The sequence below is a fragment of the Pelodiscus sinensis genome, chromosome 4 (genome assembly GCF_049634645.1).
Source record: "Pelodiscus sinensis isolate JC-2024 chromosome 4, ASM4963464v1, whole genome shotgun sequence".
Classification (NCBI taxonomy): Eukaryota; Metazoa; Chordata; order Testudines; family Trionychidae; genus Pelodiscus; species Pelodiscus sinensis.
Genome location: NC_134714.1, coordinates 18492947 through 18516907, shown reverse-complemented (window position 1 = coordinate 18516907; position 23961 = coordinate 18492947). Strand labels below are relative to the sequence as shown.

The 23961-nt window shown below is 42.4% G+C and overlaps 1 protein-coding gene across 1 annotated transcript in view; it reads left to right on the top strand.

Annotated features, from left to right (window-relative positions):
• Positions 1–6165: 6165 nt before the first annotated feature.
• The window catches only part of LOC102452509 (nutritionally-regulated adipose and cardiac enriched protein homolog), a 31245-nt gene continuing 13449 nt past the window's right edge, over positions 6166–23961 (top strand). The window contains exons 1-4 of the mRNA XM_075926462.1: positions 6166–6479; positions 8664–8801; positions 18933–19033; positions 20417–20578. Of these exons, the coding sequence (XP_075782577.1) occupies positions 20561–20578 (18 nt within the window). The 5' untranslated portion in view covers positions 6166–6479; positions 8664–8801; positions 18933–19033; positions 20417–20560. The remainder of the gene's footprint in view (positions 6480–8663; positions 8802–18932; positions 19034–20416; positions 20579–23961) is intronic.

Here is a 23961-nt window from a genome sequence, read left to right as displayed (position 1 = left end):
TAGGCAAGCAACACAGGAATGCAGGGGCAAGATTAGAAAGGCAAAGGCACAAAATGAGATCAAACTAGCTACAGGCATAAAGGGAAACAAGAAGACCTTTTATAAATACATTAAAAGCAAGAGGAAGACCAAGGACAGGGTAGGCCCACTGCTTAGTGAGGAGGGAGAAGCAGTAACAGGGAACTTGGAAATGGCGGAGATGCTCAATGACTTCTTTGTTTCGGTCTTCACCGAGAAGTCTGGAGGTGTGCCTAACGTAGTGAATACAAGCAGAGAGAGGGTAAGTTTAGAAGATAGGATACACAAAGAACAAGTTAAAAATCACTTAGGAAAGTTAGATGTCAGCAAGTCACCAGGTCCTGATGAAATGCATCCCAGAATACTCAAGGAGCTGATAGAGGAGGTATCTGAGCCTTTAGCTATGATCTTTGAAAAATCATGGCAGACAGGGGAGATTCCAGAAGACTGGAAAAGGGCAAATATTGTGCCCATCTATAAAAAGGGGAATAAGAACAACCCAGGAAACTACAGACCGGTCAGTTTAACGTCTGTCCCAGGGAAGATAATGGAGCAGGTAATTAAGGAAATCCTATGCAAACACTTGGAAGGTAATAAAGTGATAGGGAATAGCCAGCATGGGTTTGTGAAGAACAAGTCATGCCAAACTAATCTGATAGCTTTCTTTGATAAGATAACGAGCCTTGTGGATAAGGGAGAAGCGGTGGATGTTATATACCTAGACTTTAGTAAGGCATTTGATACGGTCTCGCATGATATTCTTATTGATAAACTAGGCAAATATAACTTAGATAGGGCCACGATAAGGTGGGTGCATAATTGGCTGGATAACCGTAGTCAGAAAGTTGTTGTTAACGGTTCTAAATCCTGCTGGAAAGGGATAACAAGTGGAGTTCCTCAAGGGTCTGTTTTGGGACCCGTACTGTTCAATATCTTCATCAACGATGTAGATATTGGGATAGAGAGTACGCTTATTAAGTTTGCAGATGATACCAAACTGGGTGGGGTTGCAACTTCTTTGGAGGATAGGGACATAATTCAAAATGACCTTAGCAAGTTAGAGAAATGGTCAGAGGTAAACAGGATGAAGTTTAATAAAGAGAAATGCAAAGTGCTCCACTTAGGAAGGAACAATCAGTTCCATACATACAAGATGGGAAGCGACTGTCTAGGAAGGAGCATAGCGAAAAGGGATCTAGGGGTCATAGTGGACCACAAGTTGAATATGAGTCAACAGTGTGATGCTGTTGCAAAAAAAGCAAATATGATTCTAGGTTGTATCAACAGGTGTGTTGTAAGCAAAACTCGTGAAGTCATTCTGCCGCTCTACTCTGCACTAGTTAGGCCTCAGCTGGAGTACTGTGTCCAGTTCTGGGTGCCACATTTCAAGAAAGATGTGGAGAAATTGGAAAGGGTACAGAGAAGAGCGACAAGAATGATTAAAGGTTTAGAGAACATGACCTATGAAGCCAGGCTTCATGAACTGGGCTTCTTTAGTTTGGAAAAAAGAAGATTAAGGGGGGACATGATAGCGGTTTTCAAATATCTAAAAGGGTGTCACAAGGAGGAAGGAGAAAATTTGTTCCTCTTGGTTTCTGAGGACAGGACAAGGAGTAATGGGCTTAAAGTGCAGCAGGGGAGGTTTAGATTGGACATTAGGAAAAAATTCCTAACTGTCAGGGTGGTCAAATATTGGAATAAATTGCCAAGGGAGGTGGTGGAATCTCCCTCTCTGGAGATATTTAAGAACAGGTTAGATAGACATCTGTCAGGGATGGTGTAGACGGAGCTTGATCCTGCCTTGAGGGTGGGGGGCTGGACTCGATGACCTCTCGAGGTCCCTTCCAGTCCTATTATTCTATGATTCTATGATTCTATAAGTCCCCAAACAAATAGGAGAGATGATACCTTTATAGGGAATGAGCCGTATTTTAATTCCAAAGCTGATGGTGAAAAGACTCAGCAACCCATCACAACTAAAAACAAAAGGGCAAAATAATGAAATAAACTACCCTCCATCCAAGGCAGTGGGGAGTTGGGTATTATTAGCTGATAATGTGCCTGCCCCAATTGTGAAACACATAATATAAAGCGTAGTCTGCATTTTTTCCATGGGGATGGAAAATGCATTGATTAGAGGAAACCAGACACACCTGCAGTTATCAAGTTTATTTAAATAAAGAAAACTGATACAGTGAACATGTTTCCCAGAAAGCAAAGTACACTGCATTGATAGTTAGGTAATCCCCAAACCCTGGCTTAGACTGATCATGCTATTTGAGTATTGTTATAAACGTAAGCAAGAGTCTGTTGTGTTTTAAATTGCCATCCATTGCCAACCCCTTGTTTTATTTTATTCTCACTCTCAGCAGACATATTTATTCACAATTTGCTGGCAGCTCTGTTGTTCCTCCTGCACTCTGTGGGAATCATTAGAAAGCATCTTCTGTAGCCAGGTTATTCTGTGTATGCTCCAGGCAGTCAGCCTCTAGTGAACCTCGGTCAGAGATATCAAGAGTGGGTCACTACTGATCTACAAAGCCTGGACATGTTTTAGAAACCACTGTGAAATGTTGTATTCCATATGGGCATGGAACCCTACTCTGAACTGGAAAAGACCCAGGGTAATGAGCTTATGTTTTCCCTCTGAACTCATCTTCAGCCTGAGAGATCCTGGCAGTCTTGACCCATCTATCTGGGTTAATCCAGATAATGGTTAAAATGTGCATTGATTAACATGCATTTGGGGGCTGGATGTTGTTTGTCACAGGCCAATGTAATAGGAGTAAAATATACATAACACAGAAGCAATAATTAGGGCCAAGAAATGTTCTGAAGAGAGATATTCTAATCTCCTGATTAGAGACATTTTTCTTCCCTATTCTTCTGCCACAATAACACCTATTAACTACATAAAATAATGAAATTGTCAGCAAATGGATCGTTAAGAACATAGGGCCAAATCACACTTGATAGTAATTGATGCAACGCCCTAGAAACCAAAAGAGCTACACCCGCTGAGAATTTGGTCCACAGTCCAATAGCTCCATATAACAATGATGTGTAACCACTAGTGACATATTGTGGCTCTTGGGGGCACCACATTTGGCTCTGTAGGAGCTGATGAGCTTGGATGAAGCAAAAGTCACTCACCTGGTTTCGGGAAGAAAGATAGGAGCTCTAATTGTAGAGGGACTTCTCATGCTTCATGGTACATTTGTGAAGGCATGAGGATAACACTGAACAAATGGACTGAGGATGCCAACACAATATATCATGGCATCCAAGAGAGGGAGAGAGGGAGAATCCACCTTTCTGTCCCATCATCCAGAAAAAGGTGGGGAGAAAATGGAGAAAAGAGAAACACCTTTTCAAACTCCTTTCTGACATCAGGGGCAGGAGCTACGTATTGGAGAGTCACAAAATAATGCTAATAATGCTGTGACATGGCAAAATTATATTTATGGCAGTAACCACCATCGCTAGTGCTGGAAGAACACCCTGCAATGAGATGTCAATGGGAATAACTCATAGTATGTGGCAGAATGGGGATCCCAATAGGGACACAGATTTTACTCAAAATCTCTCTCTCTGTCTCTCTCTTTCTCTCACCCACTGAGTTTGGAACATGAGCTGACAGTATATCCAGATGAAGACTTTAGCATGCAGGACATTTCTGAAATGAATTATTACCTCAGGTGCCTTGAGCAAAAAGCATCTCTTGGGATGTGTGACAAGACATAATAGCTGGAAACAAAAGAAGTCCCCTCCATGGCAGATTTAGTCTCTTAAATTTACTGATAATGCACTCTCCCCCCATAAATCAGAAGTTCGTTTTACCCACTTGGCAATTGATTCTTATCCATGACTAAATACAAGACACTGCTGGAAAATGTGTAAGCTTTGACGCACACAGAAGAAAACCTACAGTATGAGAAAAATTGGAAAGGGTGAAACAAATTATTTTATACTCAACACAAACTCGTTGATGAAAGGCTGAAAAATACAAAGATGCGAGTCTATATTCAACCCTGGAGTAGAATGCACAACTCACTTTGAAGTTAATGAGCCTGGGTCTGATTTTGTTGACACTGATGTAAATCCAGAATAGTTCCAATGACGCCAATGGATTTTTACAAATGCCTATGTAAGTTCAGAATCTGACATCAGCACTGTCATCGTCATTACTGCTACTACATCCCGGGTCTCAGGATGAGGACTGTATAAACAAAGGTGAGCACCTCTGCTCCAGAGAACTTACCTTCCAGATGTCAGACAAACTGTGACAGGAGAACACAGGAGACCGGAGTAGGGTAAGAGAACAAGCTCCAAATAATACAGAGTTGAGCAGCAAAACAGTATACTGAGCTCTCTGCTTGCCTAACTATTATGGGTGTCTTGTGCGTGTTTCACAAGCAATTAGTTTTACCCAGAGATTCTTCTGTCCCCAGAGAGTACTATAAAATCACTGCCTTTGCAAGTACTCTTTTAAAAATTCTGCTCTGCTTTCCCTCCTTGCTCCAAATGCTTTGAGCGATAGGACCTTTCTTGAAGTAAGGATGACAAATCTAATCTGACAAAATTTCTGTTGAAGAACTGTCAGTTTCATGCAAGGCAAAATTGCAACATATTTTACTTACTTTCATTAAACTGCTTTTTATATTTTTCATAGTCTTTTAAGTATAATCAATTCAGATGGCTGCAGATTCATTGCTAATCTGATTTTTGCCAATTAATGGAAAGTAACATTATTTGATTTTCTAACCTTCTGAGTAACTAATCACTTTACAAAGAAGAAAACCTGCCTCAAGCAACAACTGGTAAAATCTGACCGGTAAGGGGATTTTCTAACAAAAGTGGGGATCATTTCTTCCCTCTAGGCCTCAGTCTATATTCGGCTACACCAGCATAAATCAGGAGTTATGCCATTGAAGCCAAGGTTGGTTTTGTTTTTTTCCATACAAGAAATAAATGGTGGATCTGGCAAAACAAACCACTCTAAAACAAATAAAATGTCTTGAATATTTTGGTGAATATCTTGTTTTGGTTTATATTTGTTGAAATGTCATAGTTCAAAATTTGTCAACCAGTTTTATGATATAACAGATGGCCCAGGTATTGAGTGAAATCTATGATTTAGCAGAAACTATGTGAAAAATGCTTTGGTAAAATTTTGGTGTTTCACCTGAGATTTACTTTGTGGTTTTAGGTTCCTTTAAATGAAACTCATAGATCGCCAATCTCCAGTACATTTGAGACAGCTTTAAATTAGTCCAGACACTCAAAGTTGACTTAAAATATGGTTTAGTCAGCCACTTCCAGAATCCCAGATCATGTGGGAATCCTTGGTTGGTAGACAAGGAGTGTAGAGGCTCTTATTGATCTATGCTTCCAGCAGAGTCTGGGTTGGGGTACAGATGGGAGAGGACAGTGGGATGTGGCCAGGGTTTTCTTATGCCTAGTGATCCCTGGCTGCTGAAAAAGGCCCCTTGGGCCTTAAACAACCAACAAAAATTAGAGCAACCCTCCTGGCTGCTCTATTTGATGCTGGTGATATCTTTACCCTCCCCTGACCACTGAGCTATTCCATAGTTGATGATCTGGCTAGAAATTCACATTAATCATAATTGAATAAAGCATTGGCATAAGAGCCAGGTTTTACATGTCTCCCCGAGTGATATGGTTTGCTTTGTCCAGCTATTCTCGTAGTCAGTCATGGAACCATGCCAGGGCTGAGCCCTACTAATTCAAGGATGATGGAATGTCAGAATAAATGAAAATGCTCTTTTCCCCTTCCACCACTTTGGCAGCTGAATTTGAACACTGCCTGCATCCTAGAGGCATGTGGTAACTGAAGGAGCTACAGGAGGGAGGTATATGCATCAGGCACGAGCTATAGACCAGGGGCACACCGCCAGAATGAAAAATGTCAGTTTTCTTCTCTCCCCACTGAGCAGTTGTTTTGTTTCTGAGAAGAGCTGGTGTGCATGACAGATTAGGAGAGTTGCAAAGCAGACAGGTCAGTACTGTAGTGAGGGTCATTGCTATTTCTATTACTGAGAGATGCTATAATTATAGCATTGGAAATGTTGGATGCTGCCAAATTCAATTCAGGAATAAATAAGTCCTCCCATGGCACAGGGGCTGTTGAACTAGAGTGAAGATATTTTTATCAGCTGAGGACTAAAGCCTGGGAGGAAGGAAAAAGCAACTTGAAGGTTTTAGTACAGTCTGGCCATTTTGAACGTATATAATTAGACTCCTTAAAAAGCCAAGCGAGCCCTGTGTTTATTGCATTGGCTCTGCCTTTTTTAGTTTTCTGGCACTGCTGTTTTCCACTTGATCTTCAGACAATTGACAGGACTGTTAAACATCCTTCACCAGTATAAACAGAGGAGAAAGCTCTGGGGCTCATTTGCGTGCAGTGCCTCTGACGGGTGTTGCAGTGCAGGAGGGCTCAGGCAAGTACATGACTTTATATATGCTCTGATCTACCTCTCTGGTACCTTCTCTCTGCTTTGCTACCCCTGACTGCAAATTGGATCACAGGTGCTCTCTGTGTGCTTGAGGATTTAGTGTAACGTGTTCCTCAGTTTTAAGCTTTGATCAGGCATAATATTCTCTCCCCAGACAGCATTCAGCTACATAGTATGTAAAACTTTCATTTACCTTGCAAGGGCTAGGTGTATTTGCCAGAGGTGAGGAGAAGTGGTCAGGAGACATGGGCATCTTACCCTGCTCTGCTGCTGATTTGCTGTGTGGCCTTGGGAAGTCACTTTCCACCCCAGTGCCTCTGTCTTGCTTCTGTAACATGGAAGGAGCAGCTTGTAGCAGGCATGGCATGGAGCTTTAGATGAAGGTGGACAAATAGATTAAAAATATTAATGGTTGTTCATAATCATTAATTGTTATTGTTAACTCTGCTTTCATGAGTCATCTTCTGAGAGAATTCTTTTGCCTCCTGTTCCCTCATAATATCTGCTAGCACTCCCATTCTCCAGTCCTTCTTCACTGAAATCTCTCTGATTGCTTCAGGCATTCTATAGCCACCATGGGAACACGTATATGTTTACCTGCTTTGGCAGCCTCACCGCCTGCCTGTCCTATTTAGAAGTTCATGTTGAATATTTCACCTTATCATTCCTTTTTTTCCAAGCCTTCTACAGCTCTCAGTGTTTAAATACTTGCTGATGTCTTCTTCTTATGGCCAGCTGCAGCTCGCACCAATGCCCAATGCCAACAGAAGCCCAATGTCTTCATAATCATTTCACTTGCAGTTGTCATGGCGTAATCAGCATCTGTCCTTTCAGAATGTCCATTTTCTGGTGGCTGGGAAACTGTGTAGTTTCCCTACCTGGCTGTAAACCCAGACACGAGACAGAAGGCTGGAAGTTAGGACATTCTGTGAGCATGAAACTACACAAAGGTTTTGCCAGCTATGCCTGCGCTTTACTACATTGTATATTGCTAACCAAGGATCTGGATCACAATTAAAACAGTTTCTTTTTCAAATTCTCCAGAGCAGAAAGAAATCAAACAATGCTGTCTCTCCATTTATAACAGCAGAATTGCAACAAGGGAGCATCATGGCCCACTTGCTGAACTGCTGTTACTCAACTGCGATTCATTCTGGTCACCAAAACTCAGCTGCTTGGGGCAAGATTCTCAGTTGATATAAATTGGCACTGGTCCCTTTCCTTGTATCCAAGATTGGCTTTATCACATCAGATCACTTTCAGCCCAAGTGGAAGGCTTTGTCTACACTTACAAGTTGAATGCGCAGCTGCAGCAGAGCTCTCGACAGAAAGTCTGACCACGGCATGAGCGCTGAAAAAGAGCTCTCCCAGGGCTCGGTGTAAACCATCTCCATGAGGGGAGTAGCTGAGACAGTGCTGAGAGTGCTGGTGCTTTACAGCGCTGTAACTTGCTGGGCTTGGGAGGGGTGTTTTTTCACACCCCTGAGCCAGAAAGTTACAGCACTGTAAAGTGCCAGTGACTCCTAGGAAGTCAATAAACATTGCCCCAGGGAGGAAGTTGGCCCATTTTCTCTTTCTTTATATCAAATGGTTTATTCAAACTGCAGACGTTCTGGCACTGGCCTATACACAAATGGTGCACTAAAATCATATTTTCACTTCCCAGTGGCAAATAAGCTAGCTATATTGCTTTATTTCTAGTCTATTCTACATATTATTAAACATATTGACTGCAGTTTCTGGCTTTTAAACTGAGAAGGAAAAGAATCATTTTTTATTACCTTATTACCCTTTTATTTAATCAAGTAATAAAACTACTCAACTGTATGGTGAAATCTAGATTAAAATTTGCCTTTACTTCTTGAAATCACATGGATAAATGCTCCAGCAGTTAACAATGTTGGATATGCAGCATGTGTTTTGCTCTGCTCTCAGATTCTGTTAGGTGGCACATAGATTTCTGCCTTGCAACATTTCAGGAGGTATTTTGAAAGATTTCAGGGTCTTCCAATTATGGCTTCGCTTTTCTCACACAGCAGTTAAAGTCCCTTCCTTTCATTTCAATGGAAACTAGTGTTTTAGCCCTTGCCCATGCAGCTGAATGCTCATCTCTGGATCTTATTTCCAGTCCTCATAAGGCCTGGGTTTGATGACCTAGTCTGATTACAGGATCTTTGACAGCTTTAAAGGAATTTGCACAAAGGAAGGAGACAGCTGCTGTTCTGATGAAGGATTTTTCTGAGCAGGCCTCCCAAACTAGACACGCCACTATGAGCTGCTGCCTACACTTTTCATCATGAGCAACAGGTATGTCTAAACAGATTCTGTGTTCTTGCCTGCATGGGCCTTTGCAATGAATATTTTTCTCTTACAGCAGCTTAACCTGAAAGAGTAAAATGCTGTCTCTTCTTAGCTTATTATTCAGCGTGCAATATTCAGTCTTCTATTAACACTGATGGCCATATCGCCAGCTGGCGTCAATCAGCAGAGCCCCTTTTAGTTTATAGATTCTCCAGGGAAGTGACTCTCCACATCTGTCTTTATACAGCACCTTACGCTATCGAGCCTCAAGCTTTTATCAGGGCCGATGGACACAAACATATTATTGTTTTCCTTGTAAATAAAAACTGTTATGGGGATTTATTAATCTGTCTGAAATAATGTACAAAATCCGTCCTTTACATCACAGCAGTGATGTTAGCAATAGCGTTAACAGTATTTCAGACCCACAGTCAGTTGCCTGTCATGATCACAGTGCCATTTCCAGATACAATAACTATTCTCTGTTTGCCTGTAAGCAGAGCCCCCCACCTCCAATTGCTACTCTTACTCAAATACTAATATTTTGGAATAAAAGGTGTCAGTGAGGACTCAGACATTACTATTAAAATGAATTTGGAAGATGTACTTGGTATAATTTCTGGTGTAACTACAGCAGAGGCTTTGGTAGTAGAGGATTTATTTACATGTGGGCTTTTCTCTCGTTTGTCTTCTAATACATAGTTATTTCTTTCCCAGTCAGGCAGGAGGATATACTCCTAGGGTCATACACTCAGCTATGGTGAGCTTGTGCTAGGGGCAGTTGAGAGATGGAAGGAAACTTGGCCCTCAAGTAACCTTCCTCTCCACTGATCTTGGGACCCATTAGAGGTCAGGATGATCTCTTGTATAACTAAGAGCAACCAAAGGGCTGCTCTATAGTGTCCCAGTTTGAGCAGTTCCTTTTGCTGGCTGAGGATTGGCCAAACTGTCATACGCTACTCTAGCTCCACCCCTTTCTAGTCCTGCCCTGTCCTACTCCTTCTACAATGCCTTCCTACCCCAACTCCTGGCTAAAAGAAGCATGTGGATTAAACCCAGCTGTGCCCCTTTTACTGGGAAAACCCTTATCAGCATTTTTTGGCCTCATTTAAAGTCGCTATGCACCACCAGTCCAGCCACAAAAGTGTGATATCAGAGACCAGGAGCTTGCCCCCCTAGTGCCAATAGGGTCTGGTCATCCTTTTTCAGGACAAGCTGTGTATATGATACAGTCAGAAACAAGTGTTAGGACGAATGAATGCTACTCCTTTTTTATGCATCAGTAAGGAACACTAGGGCCCCAAAGACCTTTGAGCATCTTGCCTTTCACTGATCTGGTAATTGCTCAGTCCGGTCCTCCCTTCAACCACTGTTGTTGCCCCATACTAGCCCCTGTCTTCCCAGTGTCTGAAGAGCTGATACAGTGTTGGATCTGGAAGCCCTGTTCTTACTAATCATTAATTTCACTGACCCACCAGCCTGGTAAAGATCTCTTGCTCCACCCCACCTAAGGGAGACATCTAACACTCAGGGGAGACTTGCCTACCACAAGAACCAAAAGTGGGATCATTCCCCAATTGACCACCTACCCTACAACCAGCATGGATCCGCCTCATAACTCAGCACCCCACAGTCAGAGACAGTCGGACAACTTGCTTGCCCTTATCACTGCCAGCAGAGTCTGTAGACAGGTCACTTGCCACCAGTACTGCTGCTGTGAGAAACACCTGTCAAGTTGGGCCATCACCCAGGAGAGCCTCAATGATGGGGAGGGGAAAATAGGATAAGTGGAGAGATACTAGGCTTGGAGGTGGGATACATGTCCAGCTAGAGGGTAAGGTGGATTTGGCAGGGAAAGAGTCTGCAATTCATAGATTTAGGGAGGAAAGAAGAGAGTTTGATACTGCTAGATATGTCAAGTGTTGGGGGGAAAGGGTATCTCATCCAGGGAATGTCCTATTTATTGCTGATTATCCTGTTTAATGCTGGCAGCTCTTCAGTGATAATAATCATGGGAGAGGAGAGGAGCAAGGACAACTACTTTTGGGAGACTCCATAGTACAGCAAATGAAACAGCAGCAACACCATGTAGCTCCTTGGTACAAGAGTGCACCACAAGCAAGATTTCAGCATTGCAATCAGTCAGTTTCCATCGCATTGCATAAGATTTCAAAGAAAAGAAAATGAGGGACCATGCCCCTTGTCTGGAAAGTAACTTTCCATCAATATTTTGGAATGGATCATTTATTATCCCCTTTATTTGGCACTGATAAGGCAGCATCTGGGGTATTGTGTACAATTCTGGGGATCTCATTACAGAAAGGATGTGGATGCATTGGAGAAAGTCCAGGAAAAGGCAACAAAAATGATTAGAGAGCTGGAGCACATGACCTACAAGGAGAGGCTGAGGGATTTGGGCTTATTAAGTCTGCAGAAGAGAAGAGTGAGGGGGGATTTGATAGCAACTTTCAATTATCTGAAGGGGGGGTTCCAAAGAGGATGGAGAGAGACTGTTCTCAGTGGTGACAAATGACAGAATGGTCTCAAATGAGCAATGGTCTCAAGTTGCAGTGGGGGAGGTGTGAGTTGGATATTAGGAAAAACTATTTCACTAGGAGGGTGGTGAAGCGCTGGAAGGGGTTACCTAGGGAGGTGGTAAAATCTCCATCCCTAGAGGTTTTTAAGTCCCAGCTTAACAAAGCCCTGGCTGGGATGATTTAGGTAGGTGTGGTCCTGCTTGGTCCTTGATGACCTCCTGAAGTCTCTTCCAACCCTATGAGTCTATGAAAATGTGTTGCATGACTCTTCAGGTGTTCACTTAAATTAAGAGAGTCAAATTCTGCTCCCACACCCTCACAACTTTCCACTGACTTCTATAGAATTGCCTGAGTGTAACCAAGAAAAAAAGCATTTGGCCCTACCCGTGTGTGCAAATCAGTTGACTGCCAAATTAAGCAGATTGAATCAGTCACCTCCACTAACATAGCAGGGACCCAGTCCTGTCAGTGTTCCACACGCACAACTCCTGCTTCAGTCAACTATAGCCAGGCCTGCGGAGCCCTCGCAGAATTGGACCCTCAGTTCACATAGTTAATTCGATCTCTTGAACATATAGCCCAAAAGGGTTTCTCGGTAGAAATTTATCTCGGTCAAACACAAGGCAAGTCTCTTGGAAATCAGTCACGCAGCCTCCTGCAGGAACAGCTCTATGCTTTGGAACAGCAGGTGTCTGTCAGGGAAGTTAACATGACTTCTTATCACTGAAAAGCGATGTTTTATTTCCCAGCATTGATGTTAGCCATGTGGCTGATTGATAAAGTAGCATAAGAAAAGGAGTTGAGTCAGGGAATACATGCTTTAACTTTCCAGTGGTAGTGACTGTGTAGGTGGGATCAAAACACCACAGATATTAGAGAGGCCCAGATTCACTGTGCTGGCAAAGCTGTGCTCGGCACAGGACCAGGGTGGGGTAGAAAAAGTGGTTTGCATCACCTTTACAGCTCCTGGATTTGGGAAGCTCTGTTGGGTTTCTTGGGCCCTCAGTGTACATTAGAGCAGCACAAACAATACTCTAGGTTGTTGGGTTTTTATCTGACTGCCCACTATTCCAACAGCAGTGAGCAGGTGGAACACAGTAGTGTGCCAGCCTCACCTCATTCCTCTTAGAAATGCCCCCTGCATTGAGGGGTATGACTGAGGGTGATAGGCTGAAACGACACCACTGACAGATTTCCCCTTTCCAAGGCATTCCCAGAGTCCACTGGTTGGCAACTTTCTGACCAAACAGAACACCCCCTGGACTGCCTCTTCTCTGAGGCCTTGCCCTGCTCACTGCATCCCCCCCTCCCTCAGTCACTCACTCTTCCCCAGGACCACCAATGGGGAGGCAAAGAGGGCAACTGCCCTGGGGCCTGGCAATTCGAAACAGTCCAGGGCTCCCAGCTGCCACTACTGGGCCTTTTAAAGTGCTGCTGGAGAACACCGCCTGGTGGTGGGTGGAGGAGCAGCATGATCCGGGCAGCACTGAGAAGTGGCTGCCCCCATCTCCGCCCCTAGCGCACAAGGTCCCACCTTTCCAGGAGCAAGGACCTGTGGGCCCCGCAGTTTACCCTGGGGCCTGATGAGTCTGTTGACTCCAAGTTTTCCCCACCCTCACTCATGCATTTCCACTGGGCTAGGCTGAAGCCCTCAAGCTTTGGTGACTTTCAGTGTGGCTCACCTTCTTTGGCCCTCTGCCCAGGGTGGTGAGGCTCACGCATTGTCCACCTTCCTGGGGCCATGTGGTAATTTTGTTGTCAGAAGTTGGTCATAGTGCAATGAAATTTTGAGAGACCTTGTTATAGATTGTTAACGGGCCCCTTGCTCTTATGACGTTACATGTATTTCACTCATTACAACTTTTCTCAAACATCAGTCCCTCTAATGACATAATCACCATCTTGCTCTTCTCTAGTCTCTCTTCTATGAGGCACTCAAACCTGAATGCCACCTTTCAGCATAAGGGCCATAGAGCATCAACTCAGCCCATACTGTAAAGTCTTTGGCTATATAGCTGAAAACTCCATGTGCCTTTTTTATTTCCATATCACTTTGCAAAATTCATGTCAATTGACAGTCTTCTGTCACTCATAGAATAAATTTAGGCAACAATGGTTTCCAGGTTTCTCAAATCCCTCTAGGGCCTGATCCAGTACCCTTGGAAGTTAATGGGAGCCCTTTGATTTCCCCAGGATTAGGCTCAAGGCAAATCTTTGTTTCAAATTATTTCCTGCAAATATATTAGTGTGCATTTTAATTAAACTGAATCTCATTTGGGAAATTAGTTTTATAAAACAAAGAATAAAAAGTACTCAACTTGAACTCTATTAAAATAATGTACACCATCCATTCTATTGTATATTAACAGGAGTGTCATATTTAAGGCCAGGGAAGTAGTTGCCCTACTCTGCTTGGTGCTGGTGGGTATGTCTACACTACCCCGCTAGTTCGAACTAGCGGGGTAATGTAGGCATACCGCACTTGCTAATGAAGCCCGGGATTCACGAGGAGTAACGGTAGTTCGGAATAGGCACCCTAGTCCGAACTACCTAGTTCGAGCCCCGTGTAGCCGCGCTACACGGGGTTCGAAGCAGCGGGGATTTAAAAATGGCGGCTCCCCGCTTATGCTAATGAAGCCCGGGAAATTCAAATCCCGGGCTTCATTAGCAAGTGCGGTATGCCTACATTACCCTCCTAGTTCGAACTAGGAGGGTAGTGTAGACATACCCGGTGAGACCTCAGCTGGACTGCTGTGTCCAGTTGTGGGTGCCATGCTTAACGAAAGGTGTGGACAAATTATTGAGAATCCTGATGAGAGCGAGCAACAAGCCCTGTACTGTGCAGAAAGGTTAGAAAAACTGGGCATGTTTAGTCCTGAGAAAGGAAGACTAACTAAGGGGGGGACCCAATAATAGTCGTCAAATATAGCAAGGGTCGTTTATAAAGAGGACAGTGCTCAGTGAAGGTAGGGCAAGAAGTAACTGGCTTAATCTGCAGCAAGGGAGATTTAGGTTAGATATTAGGATAATAAATAAGGTTAGATAAACTCTGGAATAGGCTTCCAAGGGAGGTTGTGGAATTTCCATCACTGAAGGTTTTTACCAAAAGATTAGACCATCTCAAGGATGGTCTAGGTTTCCTTGGTTCCACAAAGGGGTTGGATTTGATGACCTCAAGTCCCTTCCAGCCCTACATTTCTGTAAGTATATTTGTGCTTTGCAAGGTTTTTCTTTTCCTGCTTTTTGTCTCCTCTTATTTTATTTCCAGTCAGCTATCTGCCCACTGCATGTTAGATCATTCTGTTTAGTACGATTGCTGATAGCACTACTGCAGTTAACAACATTCCAGGGTTTTTTAAAGGGAGAATGCCTTAGCACTAAAACTACCCCTGAAGTATGCCATCCAAGAGTGAAACTGAAAGGTCACCCTGAATGCCTTCTCCAGCCAGGTTTAGCCAGGCCTGTTCAGAGGTCCAGAGAGGCTCAGGCCACATCAAGCTTTTGAGGCCTCCAGCCATAATAAAAATAAAAAATGATGCCACTGGTCCAGCACCAGCCACTAGCCGTGGTTTATTTATATAATCAGCTGATTTGAGAGGACATATTCATCATGGTCTAATCTTGTGCCATCAGAACCGATATATTTTTATTAATATTTATGAACAGTTTTAACGTTTTAATATGACAAAATCTATATCGGTTACCATAAAAATATGTCTTTCCCCAAATCACATCTCTTACTTGCTTAAATTTGCAGCTTTAAGCTGAGAGAATGTGTCACATTTTGATCCGACAGGGATGCACATTATAACAAGTCATGAAACTTACCAAATGCCAAAAAATTACCGTGTCTAAATTTGAGCCCTCCCTTCCCCAAGCTTGAGATCCAGGCCAAGTAGCTCCCTGTTCTCACACACTCCTCCTCCTCCTATCCCCCCAACTGGCCCTGGTTTTAGCTCTGTTCAGCTACAACATTCAGATCAGTAAGAATGACCGACGTGGAAGCAAAGGGCAGAGAGCAGCTATTAGCATTTGGTTACTTGGTAACTCTCATGTAATCACTACATACTTTACATTTTAGATCCCAGTGGTGGGATAAATAGAATGGCTGGGAAAACATCAAGTGAAATAAATCGAATGGTTTATGGGACATTTTTATCTCAAAATGAACTGTAGGTCACAAATGCGAGCTTGATTGTGATTCCAAGAGTTTAATTATTAAATAGATGTGCCAAAAAATGGTGACTAAGAAAGTTTGTTTCAATGGCACAGCTATTCTAATATATATGTGCAGTATATCATCTTGAACACTCAGTTTTACTGTCTACCCAAAGAAGCATGAATTAGTGGAGTTACACTGTGGATGAATTTGACCCAGGTGCTTCTTTTAAGTAAAATTATTTTTGCCAGATCCTACAGAGGCATGTCTCGGTAGGCAGTATTGCCTAATGGTAGATAAATTACCATCCTAACAGCTATGATTCGGGGTAGCATCATCTGCTTGTGGATTGGGTAGGGAAGCTATCAGAGTTGGCCAGCTGCAAGCAGCTTCATTATTAGGCTCAATCTAAGTGGCATGGAGTGCTGGCAACTTCCTGGCAGGAGGCTGCTGCACCTGACTGCCTTCATCTGTGGTCAGCCCAGTCTGAGATCTGAGCCGTTTAAATGCTGCCTCCATTGGGACCATACCCAGCAGAAGCAATGATGGTGACCTCTTGGGCCCAGAACAGTAATTTAACCCTTCCCTCCCCTGTATGGAGTTGGTAATACCCCATCGCAGGGCAAATTCTCAATTCTGATCTGAAGTATAGGTGTCGAGGGTAGGGCACCTAATCCTGTTGCATATTCTTCCCAGAGTTTGCTTCCTGAAGAGTTCCATTCAGGACCTGCAGGACATGATTATAAATTAGCACTGTGAATCAAGCAGGAAAGTTTTGCTTTAGAACTGCCCAGCATATATTCAACCAGAGCCAGTGTTCTTAAAGCATACTTCTTCATAAAGCAACTTCTATTGTGTTGTATCAGATCTATCACCACATTTGATATTACAAATAACATTTGCAAATAGCAGTTCATATACTGCCCTCTGTGCATAGGTGAATTCCCACTGACATTGAAGGCAGTTGCAGATACAAAGGACAGTCCATAGCTCTGTATCATGAATGAAAACTTACACCGTAGATTAGTGATATGAAGAATGAAAAATGTATGGCTCCCAAGCATAAGTATGACTGACCCTCATGGAAAGAAATAGGATTATTGTAGGTTGCTGCATGTTTCTTTGCTTTCTATTTTCCTGTGAACAATTGGTCTCATTAGACAATGGATTTGTAGGTATCAACAGAAGTAAGAAATACATGCTTTGAAATAAATGAAAGTTGAGCTCTTTCTGTGTAACTGGCTTCACACTAAGGCTCTGTCTACACTGGCAACTTTTGCTGGCAGAGAGTATGCAAATGGAGCGCTGATTAGCATTTTCTCATAATCCATTTGCATACTCTATTCGAGCCGTTTTTGCACAAAAACAAGCAGTGTGGACGTTTCCTTTTTGCACAAAAAACACTTTTTGCACAAGATCCTTATCCCTCTCTGGGAGAGGCATAAGGATCTTGTGCAAAAAGCGGGTTTTGCACAAAAAGGAAACATCCACACTGCTTGGTTTTGCGCAAAAACCCTTTGCGCAAAACCAGCTCAAATAGATTATGCAAATGAAGTGTGACAAAATGATAATCAGTGCTTCATTTGCATACTGTCTGCTGGGAAAAGCTGGCAGTGTAGACATAGCCTAAGATTTCACACTAAGTTTTAAATATTATCAAACCATTGGTAGTTGCATGGCGTCCAGTACACTTTTTCTTTAAAAAAATCCAAGAAAGTACTTGCATGCTGAAGCATCCACCTAAAGAAACACTAATCTTTACCCTGTTTGTTAAGAGGAGATGCACAAAAATTCCCCTTATGAGTGATTTTCACACGGACATGATTTTTGCAGGACTTCCCTGCTGATAGATATTACAAGTAAGAGCTAGTTTTGTATTCCATTCTGTGGATGTCCTGCTGCAAGGGTATCTTTCAGCAGTGAATTTGTTCCTCCAGAGGCAAAAAAGGGACAGTGTTCCTTTCAGTGTTAATTATGTGCTCTGGGGCAATTAATATTTTTGATGTATTACATGATGGTGGAAAATCACACTTGACCATCACAAAAACTCATCTTGCTGCCTACAGGTGCATGGGTAAATTATTTATGGCGTGTACACAGAATCACTAAAGGTGGAATACTGAAAGAAGGATCAGTTGACACTTTGGCAGTGGGAGGAGATATGGAAGACTCCGTTCTAATTAATCGCCTTTCTGTTCTGTTATACCGATCTGTAGCTTCCAGTTACAACTGCACCTCTCTCGCTGTATGCTATTACGTGATTTTGTTTTCAGATTGTTCAAGATAAAGTTACTTCATTATTAATATATATGCACTGTGCATGTACATAAATATTGTATATGTACGTGTGTGTAAACCTATTGGAAGTGTTAATAGTTAAGATAAACTAAGTCCATTATCGCAATGTGTGACTATTTCTATGACCCTATTTGCAATAAAACCAGATTCAATGATATGAGAAAATTGCTAGGTTTCGAAATAATTGAACCAGGCCAGATGAATCCCCACTAAGGCATCATTTACAAAGTACTTTGCTTGTCTAAAATATTTATTCCTGCTGGAGGAAATGGAAAAAGAGTTCATACCGTTACACTGCTATCCTCTGAGCATAAAATTGTTTTATTGTGTTATGTTTATTTCCTAGACATCTTCCATTGGGATATGGCTGGAAAGTACTGTATGTGCAGTCAGTCCTTTTGTGCAGACTGTTCATGTTATTCACTGGGAAGTCAATCACGAGGGTGGTTTTTTTTTTCCTTTTTTTTCTGCTGAGCAGACACTTAAACTCCCTTTTCTTTTAAAGACACATATTTGCATACACAATGCAAGCCATTAAAAGTCAGCATTTCCCAACACAGTGCTGTCAGTGAGGCCATAGTTTTCCCCTTGGTTTAAGACAGGAAATAGCCACACTAGCTTGTGAAGGATATGTTGGCAACTGTTGTCCTTAATCATTAAAACTACGCTATACAAATTGTCCTAAGTCCTCAACCATTGGCTAACACCATTTTTGTTTTATTTTAATAACATGGTTAGTTTTTGACTCTTGAATACTTGCAACAAAGTGTTTGCAGCATTCTACAGATCTAGAAGTATCCATTGTTTAAATCTGAATAATGAATATGTTTGCAAAAATCACTCTCTGGACAATGGAGAATTAGTGAAGCCAAAAAGAGGTGAAATTCTTCAGACAAATTATTCAGTAGACACTATTTGTCCAGCTTTACTTCTGACATATATTGAGTGAAATGAGATCAATGCCTTGATAGGAAATAATAGGGTGATGAGGTTGAAGACAACACTCTAGACCTTTGCAAAGTACTCCATCCCAGTCTAATAACACTCACTTCTTCTCTCAACAGCACCTTAAAATTTCACCACTGTTATTTTCATGAAATCCTTCACATTAAACTCTGATTCCTAATGCATATGCAATTTTAGGTGACTAATCTACAATCAAAAGTACTTAGCAGGAATGGATCAGTCGCTGTTATGAAGTTTGAACATATAGCATTTTTTCACTCTGGAATGTGAGGGCTCAGGTAACTACTGCTTATTCATACATTAACAACTATTGCTGTCAACTTTATAAGCATTTGAAGGTGAACAGTTAAGAATGGTAGTTTTAAATGATCCTTTTTTAGAACTGACTGGCAATTTTGCAGTCACACTCATTTTTGATAAGCAATGGCTTTTCAAGGGAATTGTTTTATTGTTGCCAGTAAAATCTCTTTTTTGTTAAAATTCTGGAGGTGGGGTGACAAACTGGTTGGAGCTTTTTTTATTTTTGGTAACATTATGACTTCCCCCCCCCCCCCAACCTAAAACTGTCAGTTTTCATTTACTGAAAGCCAAAAGATGCTTTTCCTTTTTTACGACAATTCCCTCCCTCCTCCCCACCCCCAAAAATTCAAAAAGTGTGTAAACAATGAAAACAGTTTTATTTTCATTGATTTTTTTAATGAGGAAAGAAATCATTACCCAGAGTTCTAATGTGTAAGGCTAGATTGTGGCTTGAACTTTGTAGCTGCGCAAAAGTCTAAGCAAGAGTAAAATAGCCCTTCTTACTTCTACGTGGGTTACATTAGTATAGAGTGGGAGGCAATAATTTTTGAATTTGGTAAGTGGTGAAAGACCGCACTTTTCCATTATATTAATGGAGGAAGTGCAGAGTCTAGGGTGGAGGTTGGGTGCAGAAGGGAGCTCAGAGCGGGGGATTGTGGCATAGGAAGGAGTGTGGGGTCTGGGAGTGAGCTGGGGTTAAGGAGGGGGTGGTGACATGGGGCATGATCCTCACAGCCAGCCGCTTTGAGTGGTGTGCAGGGGGCACAGCAGGAAGAGGGTCTGCCCAAAGCACCTGCTGGACCACAGAAAGGTGGCAGGACAGGTCTGGGGTGGGCCAGATCAGGCCCAGGGCTGTATTTTACCACCCCTCTCCCCCTCATAGTACAGGAATATAGAGGTAACAGAAGATACTTCCCTTCTTATTACCACCCTGGGGAAGGCAGCTGGGGAATGGGTAGGTATTTGGCTGTACCCCTGTACTTACTGGCCAGAGTAGCTTAGTTGGCCTACGAGTGCTGGTGTAGACCAGCAACAAATTGCTTCCACTTTGGGGCAAGGAGGAAGTGGGGAAGCAATTGTGACTTAATACTTCTGCAGCTTATGCACCTCTCCTTGCTCAGGGTTATATGTCAAGTTAAAGCCTAGGCATGTGGCTTCCTGCTGATTTGGGCATCTGTTAAAATTTCGTGCAAAAATCGTAAGAACTGGGTCCTCAGATGTGCTGAGGGGAGCTCCTGAGTAACTTCATCTCCCAGGGAAGTCATTAATAATTGAGGCCCTTTCAACCAGGAGGCCTTCAACGACCTGCCTGCATTGTGTCTTTTATGAACACTTTTCAGAAAGAAATTTCCCTCCTACAGGATGTGTTGACACAGCGCGATTCAGGACTTTCAGACACAGTGAAATCCTTGCAGGAAGCATCAGCGTGTGGATTGCCAGAGAGTTTTAGGAAACCTGCAGCTGTCAGCCCACAGCAGCATGAGGAAGAGTCTTCCATCTCTCCAATGTACAGGAAAGAGAAGGTAAGGAGACTATCTGGGCTACTTCAAACAGTTCTATTTATATTCCGTTGTCAGTAGGGAATCGCAGCTCATCAGAAACAAGGTGCCTTCGTCACCTGAATGCTGCTTCTCTGTCTGCAAGTGAAAAGCAAGTTTCATGATACATTGTCATGCCTTTAGCCCATGGTTTGTAGTTCTATAAATGGCAGCGTCTAGGTTGGTGTACACCAGCCGGCTGTAACTTCAGTGAGAACCATGAACACCAGCCCTATCCCCAGCGTAGATTTCTTCTCTGGCGTGTCGGCTCACTCGTGCTCTCCAGGGCATTGGATGGAAAGAGACAAAGTCTAAGTCCATTTCCCTCCCTGGCCTGCCCTCTCCCCAGCTGTAATGTACAGGAGGGAGAGCAGCAGCTCCTTAGAAGCTACTCTTACTCTCCCAGCTGGTGGGATGAATAACTAAGGGGCAACATACGCCCCATTCTCCCCTGCTGAGTTGCATTGACACACCAGTGTAACAGAGCGCAGAACTACGCCCACTCATCCCACTCAGCAATGAATTTGCTCCATGTCTAAGGCACTGCTTTGTGTGGTTTCACTAAGCCCTTTTGCGGCCTAGGTAGGCATGTCATGGTGGATAAATAGCCCCAGGGAAACCAAACAGTCAGCTCTACTTGTGCTATTTGTGCAGTAAAACAATAAAATACCATCTTTCTATGATCAGTACTGGGAGATTTGTTGGAAAAATGTGTATTTCATAATGACTGGACTTCACTCTTGACAAAGAGCGGTTGAAGCTCCTCTGAGAGTAAATCACGTTTTTTTCCAGCTAAAATTCTATCAATGATTTTATTATAATCTCCGTAGAAAATTCTAATGTTAAAATCCTACTCTATTACTACAATAATGGCTCTAATTTGTGAAACATGTAAAGTGAGGCCATAACTGTACTGGAGAGAGAGAGATGTGATCCCACTACAGCTATATCATTTCCTGGTGACGTTCACCCACATATCATCAACAGATGCAAGATTAAGATCTGTGCTATTTGCAAGAGTTTGAGATTGGGAATGATTTCTAAAAAGAAAGCGCAAAATGATGATAGACTTGCAAAAATCATTATGAAAAGCACAGCTTCATTTACATACACGCATGTAGCGACATTTGTCTTGATCTACTCCATGTAACTCCTTTCACCTTAGCAGAAAAGCTCCAATTTTCAGTTGCCCACCCAATAATATCAATAAGAAGTATTGTTAGCTATGCCCCTATTTATCTTAAATTGACCGATTCCCTACTCCAGCCACTTTTCCTGCAAGTCTATTCACTTTTCTGGTGTTTCTCTTGAAGAACACACCATCAAACAGACAGGCAGTGAGTTTAAAACTGATCTATCTGTCAGTGAAACTCATTACTATGATATATCTCTGAGGCCATTTGCTCAGCAAGGCTCAAGAGAAAGGACTGAACATTTATATGGTCAACAAAAACGTACAGAGTTAGAATAGAAAAGATTGTGGGGGAAAGCTCAATTTTGGAAATTATATATGAACCTTCATGCTTCAGGATTTAAGCCAATCTGACAAATGAAGGGTAGGAAGAACACTATTGGAGCAACGTATCTAGAGGTGATATGGATTCTCTATCTTTTGAAGTCTTTAAATCAGATCTTGTTGCTTTTCTGAAAGAGAGGCTGTAACTCAAACAGAAGTTATGGACCTTATGAAGGAATTGCTAGGTTAGGTTCTATGGCCTGTGTTTTACAAGAGGAGACCATAATAATTTTCCAGTCTGACTACCTGCACGCCATGCTTGTTCCTTCTGGTCTTCAAGTTTATGAAGCTATGAGATACCCCCTATGTGAAGGTTATTCCTACAGCTGGATTTCTTCCATCTTCCTCAGAAGCATCCTGTAGCGGCCACTGTCTCAGTCGGGCTATTAAACAAGATGGACAACTAGTATGATCCTTATGAGTGGGGTAGCTGTGTTAGTCTGTATCTGAAAAAACAAAGAGGGGTCCTTTGGCACCATAAAGACCAGGTGGGTCTTTGCTCATGAATGCTTATGCCCAAATAAATGTTAATCTTTAAGAGGATTCCTCATAGTTTTAGTCTGATCTGATGTGGTGAATCCTATGGCTCTAGGACAAGGATCTTCTCTAGGTAACATATCTACATTTTATCTTTAGCCCTTTCCAATCATGACCCCTCATTTTACTAGTCCCTCCCCATAATGTGAACAGGACTTTTCCCAATATCCTGGAACAGAGTTGGGCAATAGGGCTGAAAGGAACATAATATGGAGGGTCCGAAATGATGAAACAGGAAAGAGAGGCTAGACCAGAAAAAACAGCACCAACCAACATTATTGTTATAATTTATTATTTTTATTTGTGTTACCATAGACCCTAAGGCCTTGTCTATACTGGACCAGGCAGGTTGGCTACACCATCCAGCTACGCAAAATGCATAGCTGGAGTCAGCCGACCTTAAGCCAAGCCATGGCAGCATCCACACAGAGGGAGGCAACAGGAGCAAACATTGCCAACAGCTTCTCTTACTCCTTGCAGAAGGAGGAGTACTGGATGCCAGCAGGGACTACCCTCAGCGTTCGAGTTACAGTTCTATACTAGACCTGCTAAATTGAATGCTAGAAGATCAACCTCCACAGCGTTGATCTTCTGGTAAGTATAGACGTGCCCTATGAGCCATAGGCCTAGGCCTAGGCCTAGGCACTCCATTGTGCTAGGCACTCTCTTCACTGTGCATTGTAGGTTGTCAAGGGAGGAAGGATGGACACTTGTGATGATCATGCTCCAAAATAATAATGAAGCAGGGAAAACCCACAGATAGGCCTAGTCAAAATATAGAGCAATAGATCTGCTTTGCCCGCTTTTGCTGGACATGTATGTGCAGTGGACTCTTCTGAACTCATCTGATTGGGACTCATTTATACACTTTCACCATACCATGATAAAGTGAATTTTTAAGAGAAAACTGGGATTGGATTGGATTGGATTATCGTATCCACAATAATTTGATTCTATGATCTAAGATTGAATGTTGTTTTTAAACTAGGATGAGAGAGACAATATAAGGAGATCTAATTTTAAATAGGGCAACTCATATACTTGTCATATACATTGCATTCAAACATGAGACTATTGTGTCATATCAGTTGCTCAAATAATATGTACTCATGCATCATGGAACTGCTTAGCTTGAAAGAATAGTTTGAAAGACACCCTTATAATTGGATGCATACATTTCAAATCATGTCTGTGGTTTTCTATCCTTTTAGGACTATGTACCATTTAAAATAAAATTGTTCTTTCAGATTACAGGGGAAAAAATAAATTAAGGCAGTCTGTTCCAGAAATAGCAATTCTTGCATTTTTATGTTTT